A 17,994-nucleotide genomic window follows, 5' to 3' on the forward strand; every position below is an offset into this window, starting at 1 on the left:
GCCACATAACCTCTCCCTGCCCTCAAGGAACTTATGATCTGCTGAAACACGATGAGTATCATGTACCTGTATCTTTTAATATTTTTCTGACTTTCACTTAATGGGAATAAAATCTCACGAATTCCCAACCAGGGAGCCTGAAGAGGTTTGGGCTCCTAAATTCATTTACAAGCCAATGAGAAGATTTGGTTGGAGTTGTTACCTGAGCCTGAATAATGCTTGTGAAATGGCTCCTTTATGAAAGAGAGCTAAGTGCTAAAATAACACGGGGGCTGAAGAAAGTGTGGCTGCTTGTGACGGTCCAGAGGAGTGTGTGCTGTGTCTCCAAGGGTAGGGAGAGTGGGGCAAGCACACTGGGACAAGACTGTGCCATCTATTAATCACAAGATTTAAAACCACATTTCACTTACATGGGATTCCATGCTAACACGGGTGGCTTTTCCATTTCAGAAGGCAGCAGGAGCCCGCCACAGAGTCAGTGGGCATCTGAAAGCCTGATTAAATGTGGTGAGGGTACGCACGGAATATTTTAGTCTCTGGATGCTATTTAGATTGAGACAGGAGCATCTTGGGGGAACAGAGATGCATTAAAGCTGCACGCGTAACGGACCATCTCTTACTTCCAGAGAGGCTGCATGTTGCTGTGTGGGCTCCAGCGGCCCCCGGTAAAGCTCTTGGCTTCTTCCTGACCTGTGCTAAACCTGCTCTCTGGGCTCAAGACGCATTAGAGATAAACGAAATGCACTTGTTTGAATCGATGGCGGACATTAAGCGGCTCCTGGGCTTTACATCAGGGTCTCTGGTAGGCGTGGTTATCCGGGTCTCTGGTAGGCATGGTTATCCTCTGGCTGCGTGCTCTGGGGTTTGGGTGACAGGATATTTATTTATTTATATTGGAGGATGGTTCCTTTACAATGTTGTGTTAGTTTCTGCTGTACAGAAAAGTGAATCGGTTATACATATACATACAACCACTCTATTTTAGATTTCCTTCTCATTTAGGTCAACACAGAGCATTGCGTGAAGTTCCCTGTGCTATACGATAGGTTCTTATTAGTTATCTATTTTATGCCTAATAGTGTGTATGTGTCAATCCCAATCTCTCAATTCATCCCATCCCCCCATCCCCCCTTGGTAACCGTAAGCTTGTTCTCTACATCTGTGACTCTATTTCTGCTTTGCAGATAAGTTCATCTGTACCATTTTTCTAGATTCCACATATAAGCGATATTACATATTTGTCTTTCTCTGTGTGACTTCACTCTGTATGGCAGTCTCTAGGTTCGTCCACGTCTCTGTAAATGGTACCATTTTGTTCCTTTTTTATGGCTGAGTAATATTCCATTGTATATATGTACCACATCTTTATGCATTCCTCTGTAGGTGACAGGAAATTTAAAACTAAATGGGCCAGACGTTTAACACCTGGAGGCACTTGGTCTTGTGACTGTTCCTAGGTTCTCGAGCCTTTAGGAAGCTCCCGATCGAATAGGAAGGAGGGTGCCATCCTCCCTCAATGTTTTATGCCTTCTCGCTGCTCTGCCTCTTACCTTGTCCCTTACTTAACCCTTAGGGTTTGTAGGGGCTTCAAATGATGCTACCAAGTACAAGGCCAGGTAGAGAATATTCCATTGATCTTAGCTCCTTCATCCTTCATAGTTTGTCCGGCCAACTGTAATTCTTAATCGTTTGGTCATGGATCTGTTGGAGAATCTGATGAAAGTGATGGTCTCTGCTCCCAGGGAAAAAAAAAAAGATACATGCACAAAATTTCATACAATTTAAGGAAATTCAGGGATCCCTAGAGCCCAAACGAGAGCCCCTTAAGGATGGTGAAACCTGGGGCTTCCCTGGTGGTCCAGTGGTTAGGACTCCGTGCTTCCATTGCGGGGGGGCACGGGTTTTATCCCTGGTCAGGGAACAAAGACCCTGCAAGCCGCGAGGCATGGCCAAAAAAAAGGGTGGTGATCCCTTGGTTAAACCCCTCCTCTACAAATAGCCACATTTGTAAGACATTGGCGAGGCTGAAAAGAGACCTGGCACTTAGGAGGGGCTGAACAAACACTGGTTAATCTCGCCTCTGTCTAAATTGCAATCACAATATACACCATGCCTGGTGGAAATCTAGCTGTAATTTTCCCCTCTGTTTAGTTTTGAGAAGCTGTCATGGACAAGTGACAGAAATACCTCTGAGCAGAGAGTCTGGTCCTTGACTGACATGTCTTCCAGCTGGCCTGCCCTGCCTGTTTTCAACAAATTTGGCCTTTTCAAAGACCTTCCCTTTCTTATCCCACTCTACCCTGCAGTCCTGTGCGGGCTGCTCCCCAGCCAGGCGATGTGTTTTGCTGACATCTCTGTCTTTGCTCTCTGTACGGAATGTAGAGCAATTATCCTTTGGTTGGTCCCCGTGTCTGTATTCTGGCAGGCTGCCCTGCCTTCCATGTGATAAGTGTTTTGCAGACGGTGCAGCCTGACCTCTGCCAAGCCTAATGTCACCCTCATCGATGCCCCCTGGGTCCAGGGGTTACCTCCACCTGCCCCTTCCCTTCTGAGTCTGCCGGTGCAGCTTCCCCTGGCACTACGTTTAAAAGCACAAAACACTGTGCAAGTCTGACTGTGATCCAGTGCCTTGGAACAATGTTAGCAGTGAAAGTGAACCTGGATAATTCAGGCACCTCCGAATGTTTTTCTTACAGCCTGCATTGGTTTGTCTGACTGTGTACAGCAAGTAAATGAACTGGATAATCGCTACATTTCGATTCCACTCCGTGCTGTGTAGCCTGCGCCTCTGGAAACAAAAGTTTTCTCTACAACAAAGTCAATCCTCAAGAACAACGATGGCCCCCGGGAGGGGGATGAATCCCTTTGTCAGTGTGTGCCAAGGTATGGCTAATCCAGTTGACTCAGAAAACACCTTTCTCCCATTTGATTTTCACTGGATAAGAGCAAGCAAACAACAGGGACAACAGCAACAGAAAACTATAAAAACAACCAACCAAACAAAACCCAAACCACCATCACCTCCCTCCCAACCACCTCTCATTGATGTGCCCCTTCCAACTGTGCATTCAGATCACCTGGAGGTCTTGGTAAAATGCAGATTCCGGTTCAGTGGGTCTGGGGAGGGATCAGAGATTCCGCATGTCTAACAAGCTCCCGGGGCTGCTGGTGCCGCTGGTCCATGGGCGAACCTCGAAGAATCGAGACAGTAGCCTCATCCTGTAAGGCACATGCACTCAAAAGTCAAGTCCGTCCCAACACGTGCCAACCTACGTGGCCCGTTAGGCCCTCGGCTTGGCGTGCTCTTCATCACAGCCTGCGTCTATTTCTTACAGCAAATGCAAGTAGCAAGGCTCTGGTCTTGAGAGAAGGGCAAACAAATTTTCATGAAATCAAGGCAGAAAGCACCTAAATATAACACATGGCCCTCACAGACACCTCCTTGCCTGTAAGTCCTCATTGGCTTCTCGGTAGTTATTTAAAGTTCTCGGTAGGAAATTGTTCATCACTCAAAATTTAGGACAGCTTAGAAAAGTGCAATGACTGTAAAATTTCAGACTCTGGAGTACTTGTCGCAGCAAAGAGCAAATTCTTGGAGTTTGAGTTTAAGACAAGGAAAACTCTAATCACAGCCACTCGTTTTTGTTTTTTTTTTTTCCTCACTCCTATTAAATACCATTCTCTTTTGGTTTTATGTCTCTTAGAAAACCACCTGAACTCTTTGCTGGAAGGAATCAGATACATTATGTAAACATTTATTCTTTAAACGCGGAATGTCTCCTATGTGTGAAAAAACTGTGGTAGTGACTTGCTTCTGAGTTAATAAAACAAGCCATTAACCTCTGTGAGTTTCCATTTTCACATCTGAATGATGAAGGGCTGGCCTGCACAATTCCGGTTGTCTGGGATCGTGAATTCTAAGTGCTGGGATACACTGAAGCAGAACATTCTGCCTGTTTTGTGGCTTTTTACTGTCCAACACGAAGGCTTTTCTTAGCTCTTTCTGTTTCATGGCAGATTGGGGAAGGCACACGTCCTTCTCTGTGTATCTCTCATGGTTTATAGGGTGATAAGTGAGGAAAGGAATACGGTTCCTTGTAGGCATGTTGCTTTTTTCTTTCTCTTTTGCGTGGAAGAGTATTCCTATCAAAGAAAAATCCCACATAGAATTCCTATATACAAAAGTTAGAAAGGTGAAGGGGTCCAAAGTCCATCTGGGGGCCGATGCTTTGGCCCTTGAGGAGGTTCCAGAGATACCCTAGGTCCCTGTAGGAGACGGATGGAAAACCGTTGCTCTAAACTGAGTTCTCTAAGGTCCAAATTCCAAACCACTCAGCTGTTCCTATGTAAATAAAGCTGGTGATGGGAAATCTAATTTAGGAAAAAAATGTGTAAGGAACAGTGTGGAAATCTGAGTGGGCCTCGGTAAATAGAAATAAGGAGGATAGAGAGGCTGTCCTTCTTCTTTTTTTTTTTTTTTAAATATTTATTTGGCTGTGCCGGGTCTTAGTTGCAGCACTCAGGATCTTCGTTGCTGCCCATGGGATCCCCGTTGCGGCATGTGGGCTCTTGGTTGCGGCACGTGGGATCTAGTTCCCTGACCAGGGATCGAACCCAGGCCCCCTGCACTGGGAGTGCGGAGTCTTAGCCACTGGACCACCAGGGAAGTCCCTAGGCTGTGTCCTTCTGAGGATGGTGAGGGAAAGAGGTGCGACCTGGCCACTGTATGTAAAGCTGACCAGACCAGGTCTTAACAGCTCATGGTTCTTTCCATGCAAGGGGTGGATGTGAGTTTTTTAACGGAGAGGCTGGCTTTTGGACTTGTTCTTGAAACAGGAATGAGGGGCAGGCAGGGACTGAGAGAGAGAGAGAGAGAGAGAGAGAGAGAGAGAGAGAGAGAGAGAGAATCTGAACAAGAGAGAGAATGAATGAGAGAGAGAGAGAAATGTAGCTAGCCTACACTCCCTGGGTCTGGTGGGCAGAAAATTAAGCAGAGCCGCTGGGAGCCCATGATGGATGGCGTGGAGGGGACTTTCCTGTCCAATGTAAGTCTGTCCATTTACATTGAGTTGGTTTGAAAGTCCCAGTGTGCAAACCACAGGGGCTGAGTTTAGACTCTCAGTCAAGTATCTGCCTTCATTGCCTTTGGTGTCTGCGAAACGCTTAACCACTGAGTGAGAAGAGGAATCCTAGTTTTGACTTAGGCCAGTGGAGCGTAAGTCCTGCTATAGCCTTCGGGCAAATGGCTTTTTATTTCATCTGTATATAAGGTAAAAAACCTCATATATATATGTGTGTGTGTATATATATGTATGTATGTGTGTGTGTATGTATTTTTTTTTCCTTTTCTTACAGGATGACTAGAAGTGAAGTGTTCCTTTCCTGTTGTTGCGAAGGCTGCTGTCCAGTTGAGTTGCTTCTCCAGCAGAAACTCGGTGTCATTAACCTTTTCTCCATACTGTGTGAGCTGTGGAACACGAAACTGCCTGGATTGATCACATTGCCACTTCAAAACGGAGGCGGGTAGGTGTGTGGGTTGATGAACCACTTTGGATGTTTGCGTAGTTATCACAGCATTGCCCCTCGGTGGCTGGATTACATTTTGGATCGGCCTGTTTGTGAGGGGCTGGGTAAAATCAGGATGGAAGGAGAGAGATGGGGCGAGACTAAAGGGAGAAGGTGACTCTACCTCAGCCACGCGGCAGCCATAATTGCGAGATGGGCTATGTTTCTGTGCTTGTCGGAAGGTGGGGCATGATGTGTGCCTGGGGGCAGAACCAGGATGGAAAAGGGATTGAAAATCCTGTTACATAAGGAAGAGATCAAAGACCGAGTGTATTTAATGGCAAAAGAGAAATTCTACTTTCGGGTGTGTCCTATTTTTTGTCTTCAATTCTTAAAAGGCTGTTGAAGGGAGGGGTATGGAATCTCCTGTATGGCTTCCGAGGAAAAATTGGAGCCTCTTTGACTCCATTTGAGGTGAAATGTTTAAATGGAATGGGTAGCTGCTAATGGAAGTGGATTTCTCCTCAGGCCGCCATTCAAGCCAATGCCTTAAGGGAAGTGCGTGACCTGGGACGAAGTTGGCTTGGTTGACCTCTAGAGGTGCTTAGAAGGCTGTCAGACAAAGAATCCATCCCATTTCATAATTTTCTCCCCGTCTCCAATAACAACTCATGAACAATTTCTGGCCTTGCTGAAACTAGATACCCTGCTGTGGATAGAATCTAGTTTGCTGTGGAAGTGGAGTTGTACAGAATTGGCTTTTTTTCCCTTTAAGAAATAAGAAGATTAAAAGTCTCAGTTTCTGGGGGCTTCCCTGGTGGTGCAGTGGTTAAGAATCCTCCTGCCAATGCAGGGGACACGGGTTCGAGCCCCAGTCTGGGAAGATCCCACATGCCGCAAAGCAGCTAAGCCCGTGCGCCACAACTGCTGAGCCTGCGCTCTAGAGCCCGTGCTCTGCCACGAGAGAAGCCCGTGCACTGCTACAAAGAGCAGCCCCCGCTCGCCACAACTAGGAAAGCTTGTGCACAGCAACGAAGACCCAACGCAGCCAAAAAAAAAAAAAATCTCGGTTTCTGTGTCCTTGTGGTACAGGAGAAGGAACAGAACTTGGAATCTAGAGTGGGATCCTAACTTAAACATTTTCTTGTTGTGTGATCTTGGGCAAAGTTTCAGATTTGTAAATCGGAGCTAATGCTATTACCTTTGCATGGTTGTTAGAAGCATTAAGTGAGATGATGTTGGTACAGTACCCGAGACAGGGCTTGGTACACAGTAGTCACTCAATAAATGGATTTATTTCCATTTATTTCCTTTAGTCTCCCAGACAACTAAAATAGAACAGTTGGACTGTAAGAAAAGGAAACTACAGGCCAATATCCCTGATGAATATGGATGCAAAAATTCTCAACAAAACTGCATTCAGCAACACATTAAAGGGATTATACACCATGGTCAAGTGGGGTTCACCCTTGAGATGCAGAGACGGTTCCACACATGCAACTCAGTAAACGTGATTCATCACATTAATAGGATGAAAGATGAAAGTCATATGATCACCTTTGTGAGATAAGTGGCCATGAGGCTGCTCGGCGTGTGACTCACTTAGGGTGGATGCAGGTCATGGGTCCAAGACCCACGGGAGGGACGGATGAATGGTGGGGTGGAGGGATGGGATGGCAGAGCGCTGGATGCCAGTGTGTCGGTAGTTCAGACTAGAGCAGGGATCTCCTTTTGCGGTCCCATTTTCTTCAGAGCAGCATGTGTGTGTGTGTGTGTGTGTGTGTGTGTGTGTGTGTGTGCGTGCGTGTGCGTGAGCGCACATATGTTTTTCTTCTGCTTCTCCTAGGCTCAAGCCGTCTATTGCATAATTCCTCTAGTCCAGTGTTCCTCAAACTCCAATGTGCGTACAAACCTCCTGGGGATCTTGAGAAAACGCAGACGCCAGTTCAGCATATCGGTGGAGGGGCGTGAGATTTTGCATTCCTAACAAGCTCCCGGGCAGTGCTGAAACTGCTGGTGTATGGACTGCACTTTGGGTGGAAAGGTTTTAGTTTGTGACACTGCTGCCTGTAGAAAGCCTCTGAAGCCATCTCTAGTTGGGTGATGACTTTGGAGCCTGCCTCTCCGATCCTGCTGGGATTCCTGGAGAATGCTTCCTTATCATTGTCTTTTTTTTTTTTTCTGCTAAGACCTATTATTTATGAGTACTATCTAGGTATCTCTTTTTCTCCAAAGATGAGGTCTACCCGCAATCTATAAAGCCCATATTTGGGCTTCTTATAGTAACACATCTTTTTCTCAGAGTGGTGCTAACACCGCTGGTGGTGAAGCCCTGGGTACAAACCTGTTTTAGGAAAGAAATTCATCTTGTTAGAGGGAGCCGAGTACTTACAAGGCAGATAACGTTCTGCAGCTTGCTGAATCGATGAAGAGAAGCACCGAGATTCAGACTTAACCTATCTTTCATTCTTTTTTTTTTTTTTTTTTTTTTTTTGCGGTACGCGGGCCTCTCACTGTTGTGGCCTCTCCCATTGCGGAGCACAGGCTCCGGACGCACAGGCTCAGTGTTCACGGCTCACGGGCCCAGCCGCTCCGCGGCATGTGGGATCCTCCCGGACCGGGGCACGAACCCGCGTCCCCTGCATCGGCAGGCGGACTCTCAACCACTGCGCCACCAGGGAAGCCCCCTATCTTTCATTCTTTGAATGAAGTCTATCTTCTGAATTACATGAGCCGTGTGAAGCAGAGAAAGAGAGCGATGGTTCTAGAAACAAAGACAGAGTTCTTATCTTTTAATACAGGAGACAATGCCTCGGGATATTATTATTTGTGATGTATGGGGTGCATAGCAATATGACCGGTGTCTCACCACAGCAGACAGACGACTCTGAACCTCTGCCTTTGATGAACTCTTGTAGCTTCCCAGGGGCAATTTTCCACTGTAGAATAGCTGCTGCACCACACAGTTTTGGCTTAAAAAAATCATACTGAATGAGCTGCTAGGAAACTTGGTTTCTGTTTTCAGTCTTACTGCTGACTTATTCTGACTTTGTCCAAACTCCTTCAGTCTTCTGACCTGTTAGTAAATATTGCTATCAAATATTTGCTTTTGACATACCTTGAGATGTTTATTAGCTAAATTAGTCTCAAGTATTTGTGAAAACTTGCTTTTCCTTCTGAAGATATATCAGATTTCCCTGACAAGGGCAAACTGTGTAACTGAATAAAACCAACTAAACAAACAAAACAGAGAAGACAACCAGATCATGCTCTGTAAGAAAGGAGTAGAAGAGAAGACAAATTTCCTCCCCCACTCCTTTCTTCTGACTTTTAAAAAACTTTATTTTGAAATAATTTCAGATTTATAGAAAAGTTACAAGAATAGTATAAAGATTGCGCAAATGTTAACATTTTTACCACATTTGCTCTCATTCTCTCTCTCTCTCTATCTATATCTATAGATCTGTGTTTTTTTCTGACCCAACTGAGAATAAGTGGAAGACAAAGTAGATGCTCCTTTATGCTTAACTGCTGCAGTGAGTATACTGAGGATGTACTTACTCACAATATAGTTATGAAAATCAAGAATTAACCTGACAGCACTATTAAATCTATGGACTTTATTCAGATTTTGTCAATTGCCTTAATATGTCCTTTATAGTATGACAAAAAAATAATCTTTGGTCCAGATCCAAACCAGGCTCATGTGTTTTATATAATTGTCCTGTTTCTTGTCTCATTAACCTAGAGCATCAACTCAATCTTTCTTTCTTTCATAGTGAAGCTAAATTCTTTTTTTAAATTGAAATATAGTTGAAATACAATATTGTGTTAGTTTCAGGTGTGAACTACATAATGATTTGACACTTGCATACATTATGAAATGATCCCCACGGTAAGTTTAGTCTGTCCCCATATAAAATTATTATAATATTATTGACCATGTTTCTTGTGCTGTATATTATACTCCCGTGGCTTATTTATTATATACCTGGAGTGTGTACCTCTTAATCCCGTTCACCTATTTCACCCACCCCCAGACCTCCCTCCTTCCTGGCCACCTGCTTGTTCTCTGTATCTATGACTCTGTTTTCATTTTGCTTTGTTTGTTTTGCTTTTCAGATCCTACATTTAAGTGAGATCACGCAGTATTTGTACTTCCCTCTGTGACTTATTTCACTTAGCCTAATACTCTTTTTTTTTTTTGCGGTATGCGGGCCTCTCACTGTCGTTCGTGGCCTCTCCCGTTGTGGAGCACAGGCTCCGGAAGCGCAGGCTCAGCGGCCATGGCTCACGGGCCCAGCCGCTCTGCGGCATGTGGGATCCTCCCAGACCGGGACACGAACCCGCGTCCCCTGCATCGGCAGGCGGACTCTCAACGACTGTGCCACCTGGGAAGCCCTTAGCCTAATACTCTTTTGATCCATGCTTACTATTGCAAATGGCTAGATTTCATTTTTAAATGGCTGAGTAATATTCCATTGTGTATATATGTATATACATATATGTGTGTGTGTATGTGTATATATATGTATGTATATATATATGTATACATACATATATATACACATACACACATATATGCATATCTTCCTTATCCATTTGTCTGTTGATGGACACTTAAGTTGCTTCTATATCTTGGATATTATAAATAATGCTGCAAAGAACATTGGAGTGCACATATCTTTTCAAATTAGAGTTTTTGTTTGCTTTGTGTAAATACTCAGAAGTGAAATTGCTGGATCATATGGCAGTTCTATTTTTAATTTTTTGAGGAACGCCCATTCTGTTTTCTATAATGGCTACACCAATTTACAATCCCACCAACAGTGCAAGGGTTCCCTTTTCTCCACATCCTTGCCAACTCTTGTTATTTACTGTCTTTTTGAAGATAGCCATTCTGACAGGTGTGAGGTGGTATCTCGTGTTTTTTTAAAAAATTATTTTATTTATTTTATTTTGTTTTTGGCTGTGTTGGGTCTTTCTTGCTGCACGCGGGCTTTCTCTAGCTGTGGTGAGCAGGGGCTACTCTTCCTTGCAGTGCGTGGGCTTCTCGTCGCAGTGGCTTCTCTTGTTGTGGAGCACGGGCTCTAGATGTGCAGGCTTCAGTAGTTGTGGCACATGGGCTCTAGAGCACAGACTCAGCAGTTGTGATGCATGGGCTTAGTTGCTCCGTGGCATGTGGGATCCTTCTGGACCAAGGCTCGAACCTGTGTCCCCTGCATAGGCAGGTGGATTCCCAACCACTGTGCCACCAGGGAAGCCCTATCTCATGGTTTTGATTTGCATTTCCCTGACGTTTAGTGATGTTGAGCATCTTTTCATGTGCCTGTTGGCCATCTGTACATCTTCTATTCAGTAGGCGGCCTTTTTGTTTTGTTGATAGTTTCCTTAGTTGTGCAAAAGCTTTTTAGTTCGACATAGTTATATTTGTTTATTTTTGCTTTTGTTTTCCTTGCCTGAGGAGACAGATCCAAAAAAATATTACTAAGGCTGATGTCAGAGAGTATACTGCCTATGTTTTTTTCTAGGAGTTTTGTGGTTTCAGGTCTTACATTTAAGTCTTTAATCCATTTTGAGTTTATTTTTGTATATGGTGCAAGAAAATAGTCCAATGTGATTCTTTTGCATGACAGCTGTTCAATTTTCCCAACACCACTTACTGAAGAAGCTGTCTTTTTCCTATTGTATATTCTTGTCTCCTTTGTCATAGATCAATTGACCATATAAGTGTGGGTTTATTTCTGGGCTCTGTATTCCATTCCACTGATCTCTGTGTCTGTTTTTGTGCCAGTACCATATTGTTTTGATTACTGTAACTTCATAGTGTAGTTTGAAATTAGGGCGCATGATACCTCTATCTTTGCTTTTCTTTCTGAAGATTGTTTTACCTATTTGAGGTCTTTTTTGTTTCCATACAAATTTTAGGATTATTTGTTCTAGTTCTATGAAAAATGTCATTGGTATTTTGTTAGAGATTGCATTGAATCTTTAGTTTTCTTGAGGTAGTATAGTCATTTTAATAATATTTAATTCTTCTAATCCATGTACATGGTATATCTTTCCATTTGTTTGTGTTGTCTTCAATTTCTTTCATCAGTGTCTTATAGTTTTTCTGAGTATAAGTCTTTTACCTCCTTGGTTAGGTTTATTCCTAGGTATTGTATTCTTTTTTTCTTTTTTTTTGGCAGTACGTGGGCCTCTCACTGTTGTGGCCTCTCCCGTTGTGGAGCACAGGCTGTGGACGCGCAGGCTCAGAGGCCATGGCTCACGGGCCTAGCCGCTCCGCGGCATGTGGGATCTTCCTGGACTGGGGCACGAACCCGTGTCCCCTGCATCGGCAGGCAGACTCTCAACCACTGCGCCACCAGGGAAGCCCATATTCTTTTTGATGCAATTATGAATGTGATTGTTTTCTTAATTTCTATTTTTGATAGTTCGTTGTTAGTATATAGAAATGCAACAGATTTCTGTATATTAATTTTGTATCCTGCAACTTTACTGCATTCATTTATTAGTCCTAAAAGTTTTTTTGGTGGTGTGTGTGTCATCTTTAGGATTTTCTGTATGAAGTATCATGTCATCTGCAAACAGTGACAGTTTTACTTCTTCCTCTCCAATTTGGATTCCTTTAATTTCTTTTTCTTGTCTGATTGCTGTGGCTAGGACTTCCAGTACTATGTTAAATAAAAATAGTGAGAGTGGATATCCTTGTCTTGTTCCTGATCTCAGAGGAAATGCTTTCACCTTTCCACTATTGAGTATGATGTCGGGTGTAAGTTTATCATATATGGCCTTTCTTATGTTGAGGTATCTTGCCTTTATACCCATGTTGTTGAGAGTTTTAATCATAAATGGATGTTGAATTTTGTCAAAAGTTTGTTTTTTCCTGCATCTATTGAGATGATCATATAATTTTAATTCAATTTTGTAACTGTGGTGTATCACACAGATTGATTTGTGGATACTGAACCATCCTTGCATCCCTAGAATAAATCCCATTTAATCATGGTGTATGATCCTTTCACTATATTGTTGAATTCAATTTGCTAATATTTTGTTGACGATTTTTGCATCTATGTTCATCAGTGATATTGGTCTGTAATTTTTTTCTTTTTGTGATGTCTTTGTCTGGTTTTGGTATCAGGGTGATGCTGACCTCATAGAATGAGTTTGGAAGTATTCCTTCCTCGCAGTTTTTTTGCAATAGTTTGAGAAGGATAGGTGTTAACTTTTTTTGAAAAGTTTGGTAGAATTCATCTGTGAAGCCATCTGGTCCTGGAATTTTGTTTGTGGTGAGTTTTTTTTTTTAATTAATTTTTTAAGAAATTATTATTTTTTTTTTTGGCTGCATTGGGTCTTCGTTGCTGTGCGCAGGCTTTCTCTAGCTGCGGCAAGTGGGGGCTACTCTTTGTTGTGGTGCGTGGGCTTCTCACTGTGGTGGCTTCTCTTGTTGTGGAGCACAGGCTCTAGGTGCTCGGGCTTCAGTAATTGTAGCATGCGGGCTCAGTAGTTGTGACTCACAGGCTCTAGAGCGCAGGCTCAGTAGTTGTGGCACATGGGCTTAGTTGCTCTGTGGCATGTGGGATCTTCCTGGACAAGAGCTCGAACACACGTCCCCTGCATTGGCAGGCGGATTCTTAACCACTGTGCCACCAGGGAAGCCCTTGTTGTCAGTTTTTTAAATTACTAATTCAATTTCATTACCATTAATTGGTCTGTTAATATTTTCTATTTCTTCCTGATTAAGTCTTGGGAGATTGTACGTTTCTAGGAATTTATCCATTTCCTTTAGACTATCCATTTTATCAGTGTATAGTTGTTCATACTGGTCTCCTATGATTTTTTGTATTTCTGTGCTGTCCGTTGTAACTTCTTTTTCATTTCTGATTTTATTTATTTGGGCTCTCTCTCTCTCTCTCTCTCTCTTTTTTTTTTTCCTTGATGAGTCTGGCTCAAGGTTTCCAATTTTATTTATCATTTCAAAGAACCAGCTCTTAGTTTCATTGATATTTTCTATTGTTTTTTAAGTCTCTATTTCATGTATTTCTGCTCTGATCTTTATGATTTCCTTCCTTCTACTAACTTTGGGTTTTGTTGGTTCTTTTTCTAGTTCCTTTAGTTTTAAGTGTTAGATTGTTTATTTGAGATTTCTCTTGTTTCCTTAGGTAGGCTTGTATTGCTATAAACTTCCCTCTTAGAACTGCTTTTGCTGTGCCTCATAGGTTTTGGATTGTTGTGTTTCCATTTTCATTTGTCTCTAGTAGTTTTTTTTTTTTTAACTGTTCAAACTACTCTTTTATTTATTTATTTATTTATGGCTGTGTTGGGTCTTTTTTTCTGTGCAAGGGCTTTCTCTAGTTGTGGCAAGTGGGGGCCACTCTTCATCGCGGTATGTGGGCCTCTCACTATTGTGGCCTCTCTTGTTGTGGAGCACAGGCTCCAGATGCGCAGGCTCAGTAGTTGTGGCACACGGGCCTAGCCGCTCCGCGGCATGTGGGATCTTCCCAGACCAGGGCTCGAACCCAGGTCCCCTGCATTGACAGGCAGATTCTCAACCACTGTGCCACCAGGGAAGCCCTCTAGTAGTTTTTTATTTTCTCTTTGATTTCTTCAATGACCCACTGGTTGTTTAGTAGCCTATTGTTTAGCTTCCATGTTCTTGTATTTTTTTGCAGTTTTTTCTCCTCATAGTTGATTTCTAGTCTTATGCCGGTATAGTCAGAAAAGATGCTTTATATGATTTCAATCTTCTTAAAATTATACTGAGACTTGTTTTGTGGCCCAGCATGTGATCTGTCCTAGAGAATGTTCCATGTGCTCTTGAAAAGAATGTGTATTCTACTGTTTTTGGATGGAATGTTTTAGATTAAATGTATCTATTAAATCCATCTGGTCTAATTTGTTGTTTAAGACCAGTGTTTCCTTATTAATTTTTTTTGGTGTGGCTGATCTGTCCATTGATGTAAGTGAGGTGTTAAAGTCCTCTACTATTATTGTGTTACTGTCAATTTCTCCCTTTATGTTTGTTAATATTTGCTTTATCTATTTAGGTGCTCATATGTTGGGAGCATATATATTTACAATTGTTATCTTCTTGTTTGATTGTTCCCTTTACCTTATGTAATATCCTTCATTGTCTCTTGTTACACTCTTTGTTTTAAAGCCTCTTTTGTCTGATATAAGTATTGCTATTCTAGCTTTCTTTTTGTTTCCGTTTGCATGGAATACCTTTTTCCACCCTCTCACTTTCAGTATGTGTGTGTCTTTAGATCTGAAGTGAGTCTCTTGTAGGTAGCCTATATATGTCTTTTTTTTTTTTTTTTTTTGCGGTATGCGGGCCTCTCACTGTTGTGGCCTCTCCCGTTGCGGGGCACAGTCTCCGGACACGCAGGCTCAGCGGCCGCGGCTCACGGGCCCAGCTGCTCTGCGGCATGTGGGATCTTCCCGGACCGGGGCACGAACCTGTGTCCCCTGCATCGGCAGGTGGACTCTCAACCACTGCGCCACCAGGGAAGCCCGAGAACATTCTTTTTTGAAGCACACAAGCATAGTTTGGTGAGCAAACTCCTTCTTTGGATTCTTGGCCCTTTTCTGCTCTTCTCTTTCATGGTGTCCTCAGATTCTTGTTTACTGGCTCCTCATGGAGGATGTCATCAGAGTGGTTGTAGCCTGGGAAGACTTTAGCACAACTTGAGTAATATAGCTTTATATTATATAAGTGTAATGTTGACCCATTTCAAAGGTCAGAATGAAACATGAAAAAAAGGTTAAAAATGGCACTTTCAATTCATCAAAATCTGTCTCTTTTGCAATGAAACTAGAATTCATGATTACATGACATGATATATAAATATACACACACAAATATATATATCTCAACATCCACGCACGCATGCACACATTTTGTACAAGTTTTTGTGATCACATATCTGGGCATCGTCCCCTGTGGGTGTTAATTTCTAACTGTTTAGATACTCTTTTATCTGTATCCCAGATTAGAAGCGCAGCTGTTCTCCAGTCTTAGACACACTTGCTTGATCTTGGAATGACATTAGGGGGTTTCTTGTGACTGTTTTGCTGAGATCATTAAGAAAATCAGTCTTAAAGATTGGTTTAGGCTGGTTTTCCTTTGGTTCTCGAGTGGACTTTCTCTGGACCTTTCTGACCTTTAACGCTATTCATTCTTTGCTTCTCCTGATCTTACGGTGCCTTTAAACCCCAGAGGACAACTAGACACTGATGATCCAAAGTTATTTATGAGCTTAATGGCTGTATTAGTGGTTTTCCCATTTTGCCTTTCTCCCTGCAGCTTTTAACCTGAAAGCATTTTGGAACAGGGTCTGTTTTCCTATAACTGCCTTCTTGTACTGGTAGAGCAAAAAATCAGAGCAGTGATTGAGTCCTCAGCACTATTATGGCACTACAGAGTAATAACATTTATCACACTTCTTTTTCAGCCCTTTAGAGAGTGACATTTCACAGTGTAGTTTTGCTTCACAGATCTTTCCCTTGTGCGTTTTAACTTTCAGGGTAGAATTCTCTCTTATGGCTTCACCTTTTCCCTCTTTTGTGTATCTGTAAGAAGTTGCACAAATCAGCCTCCTCTCAGCATAGCAAATGGAATCAGGTCGTGCTCCCAAGTGCCCTTCACCTCGAGATTCCTGATGGTTTCTTCCTTATTTGTCGTGAACAGGCTCAAATTGCCTCACCTCTAGTTGGCCTTTCCACTTTATGAAACAAGCAATAGCAAGACAGTTCTAAAAACTCCCGGATGACCTGCATTTTGCTCTTTTTATTATCCCCTAAGAAATATCTCAGTAATTGAAATCTAGAGTAGCAGAGTTTTGTCATCTTGTCATTTAGCGTCCTACTTATGTTTGGCTTATTTATACTGTGCCTTTAAACCCCAGTGGGCAACATCTGCCTGAGGGACCTAAAGAAATGAAACCAAGAATATTGTCATTAATTCAAAGGCAAGAAGTTAAGCAGAGGTCTTAGTGCCCACGGTGGTCTGAGAGTCAGAAGGAGGAAAAGGAAGAGAAGAACACGCGAACATTTTAGTAGGCAACAGCAGAGATGCGAGACATCTGTGCCCAAGATTCATACTGCGTGGTACATTTTATTTATTTATGGGGACATGGGTGTCTGTTTTTGTCCCTCTATAGTAATTTATCAGTGAGTTCATCTTGATTTAGTAGTGCACTGAGGACCCGCACTGCTAATTCCCCTTGATTTCATATGTTTCTTTTACCTTAACTCATAAAGCTTCAGCGTTGCCTTTATCATCCATATGTGTTTCTTTGCAAGTCCGACTTGTTTTGATCTATAGCATGAGCCCTCTTTCCCCACTTCTTTGTCCCGTCTTCACAGATTGCTTTCCTCAGTATGACATTTCAGTCATTTGATTTTTCCCAACAGGTTCCCTGATGCCAACCAGGTCATGATACCCTAGCATCACTTCAAGACCTTCCTGGTTATTTCCCTTGGTTCCTAGTATTTGTGGATCGGCACCTAAGAGATTTACTGATGATTTGTCTCCTCTTTTAGGTTTTTGTTTGCTTAGATCCAAACCACAGGTGGTAAATTAGACGGCCTGAGGATATCTGGAATTGTGTGAAATGGGAGCTTTGTTCTGCTTGGTAGAGAGTGCTGGAATGTTCTATCACAAGCATCGTCACAGAAGGCCCATGTCTGGAATTGCTCTACAGAGAAGGATTCTGCTGGCCTTTGTAAATCAAATACCATCTACCTAATTTCCCTGAGAGCTTCCAGATGGGGAGAGTTGGATTATCAATTTTCAAAGTGGTTTATCTTTTAAAAAGAGGAACACACCTGTAAGAAACTCATATTAATTTCGGTTGGAAGGGTATAGAAGACTTTTTTTCTTGTTTCATTTATTTTTCATTGGTACTATATTTGTGGGATCTGAGCCACACACACATACGCAGACGGACACCTACGTATATATAACGGAGAGAGAGAGAGAAAGAGAAAAAAATTCCCTTTTTTAAATTCTCATGCTACTGGCATTAAAACACTGTCACGAGAACTTCAGCTGTCCCGATTTACATTAGTGACATCTATTTCGGGTGTCAGACAAGAGAAAGCTGTACAGAATTATTTTTTTCTGGTCTTTTTAGCTTTCTTTAAACAGTTTCTATGATTCCACATGGAGAGAGGTTTTGTGGCTGTGTATGACATTAGAAAAGTAGCCTTGTTAGGAAAAGTAGCCTTGTCCTTAAATTGAGTATAATTCAGGAATTTCCCCATTATTTAAAATTATAATGCCGTGAAGGGCACTCATAATTCTCTATTCTGTTGCTTTACTCTGTGAAGCGTGTGTGGCTGGGTTCTTTCAGGGCTGTTCTAGTTGAGGTCTGTGAAGTTGATCCCACCTCATATCGTGATGGTGGATGAAAGACTTTCTGCCTGTGGGTAGGGAATGCCTGTTAATGCCCCCGCCCCCCGTCCCCGCCCCCTCCCCCT

General features: G+C 42.6%; 1 protein-coding gene across 1 annotated transcript in view; it reads left to right on the plus strand.

Moving 5' to 3' along the window:
- The first annotated feature begins 3,141 nt into the window (after positions 1-3,141).
- LOC116754535 (60S ribosomal protein L32-like) overlaps positions 3,142-17,994 on the plus strand; it is a 69,099-nt gene continuing 54,246 nt past the window's right edge. Inside the window, exon 1 of the mRNA XM_032633248.1 lies at positions 3,142-3,221. Within this exon, the coding sequence (XP_032489139.1) occupies positions 3,142-3,221 (80 nt within the window). The remainder of the gene's footprint in view (positions 3,222-17,994) is intronic.

Source organism: Phocoena sinus, chromosome 5 (assembly GCF_008692025.1).
Source record: "Phocoena sinus isolate mPhoSin1 chromosome 5, mPhoSin1.pri, whole genome shotgun sequence".
Taxonomy (NCBI): domain Eukaryota; kingdom Metazoa; phylum Chordata; class Mammalia; order Artiodactyla; family Phocoenidae; genus Phocoena; species Phocoena sinus.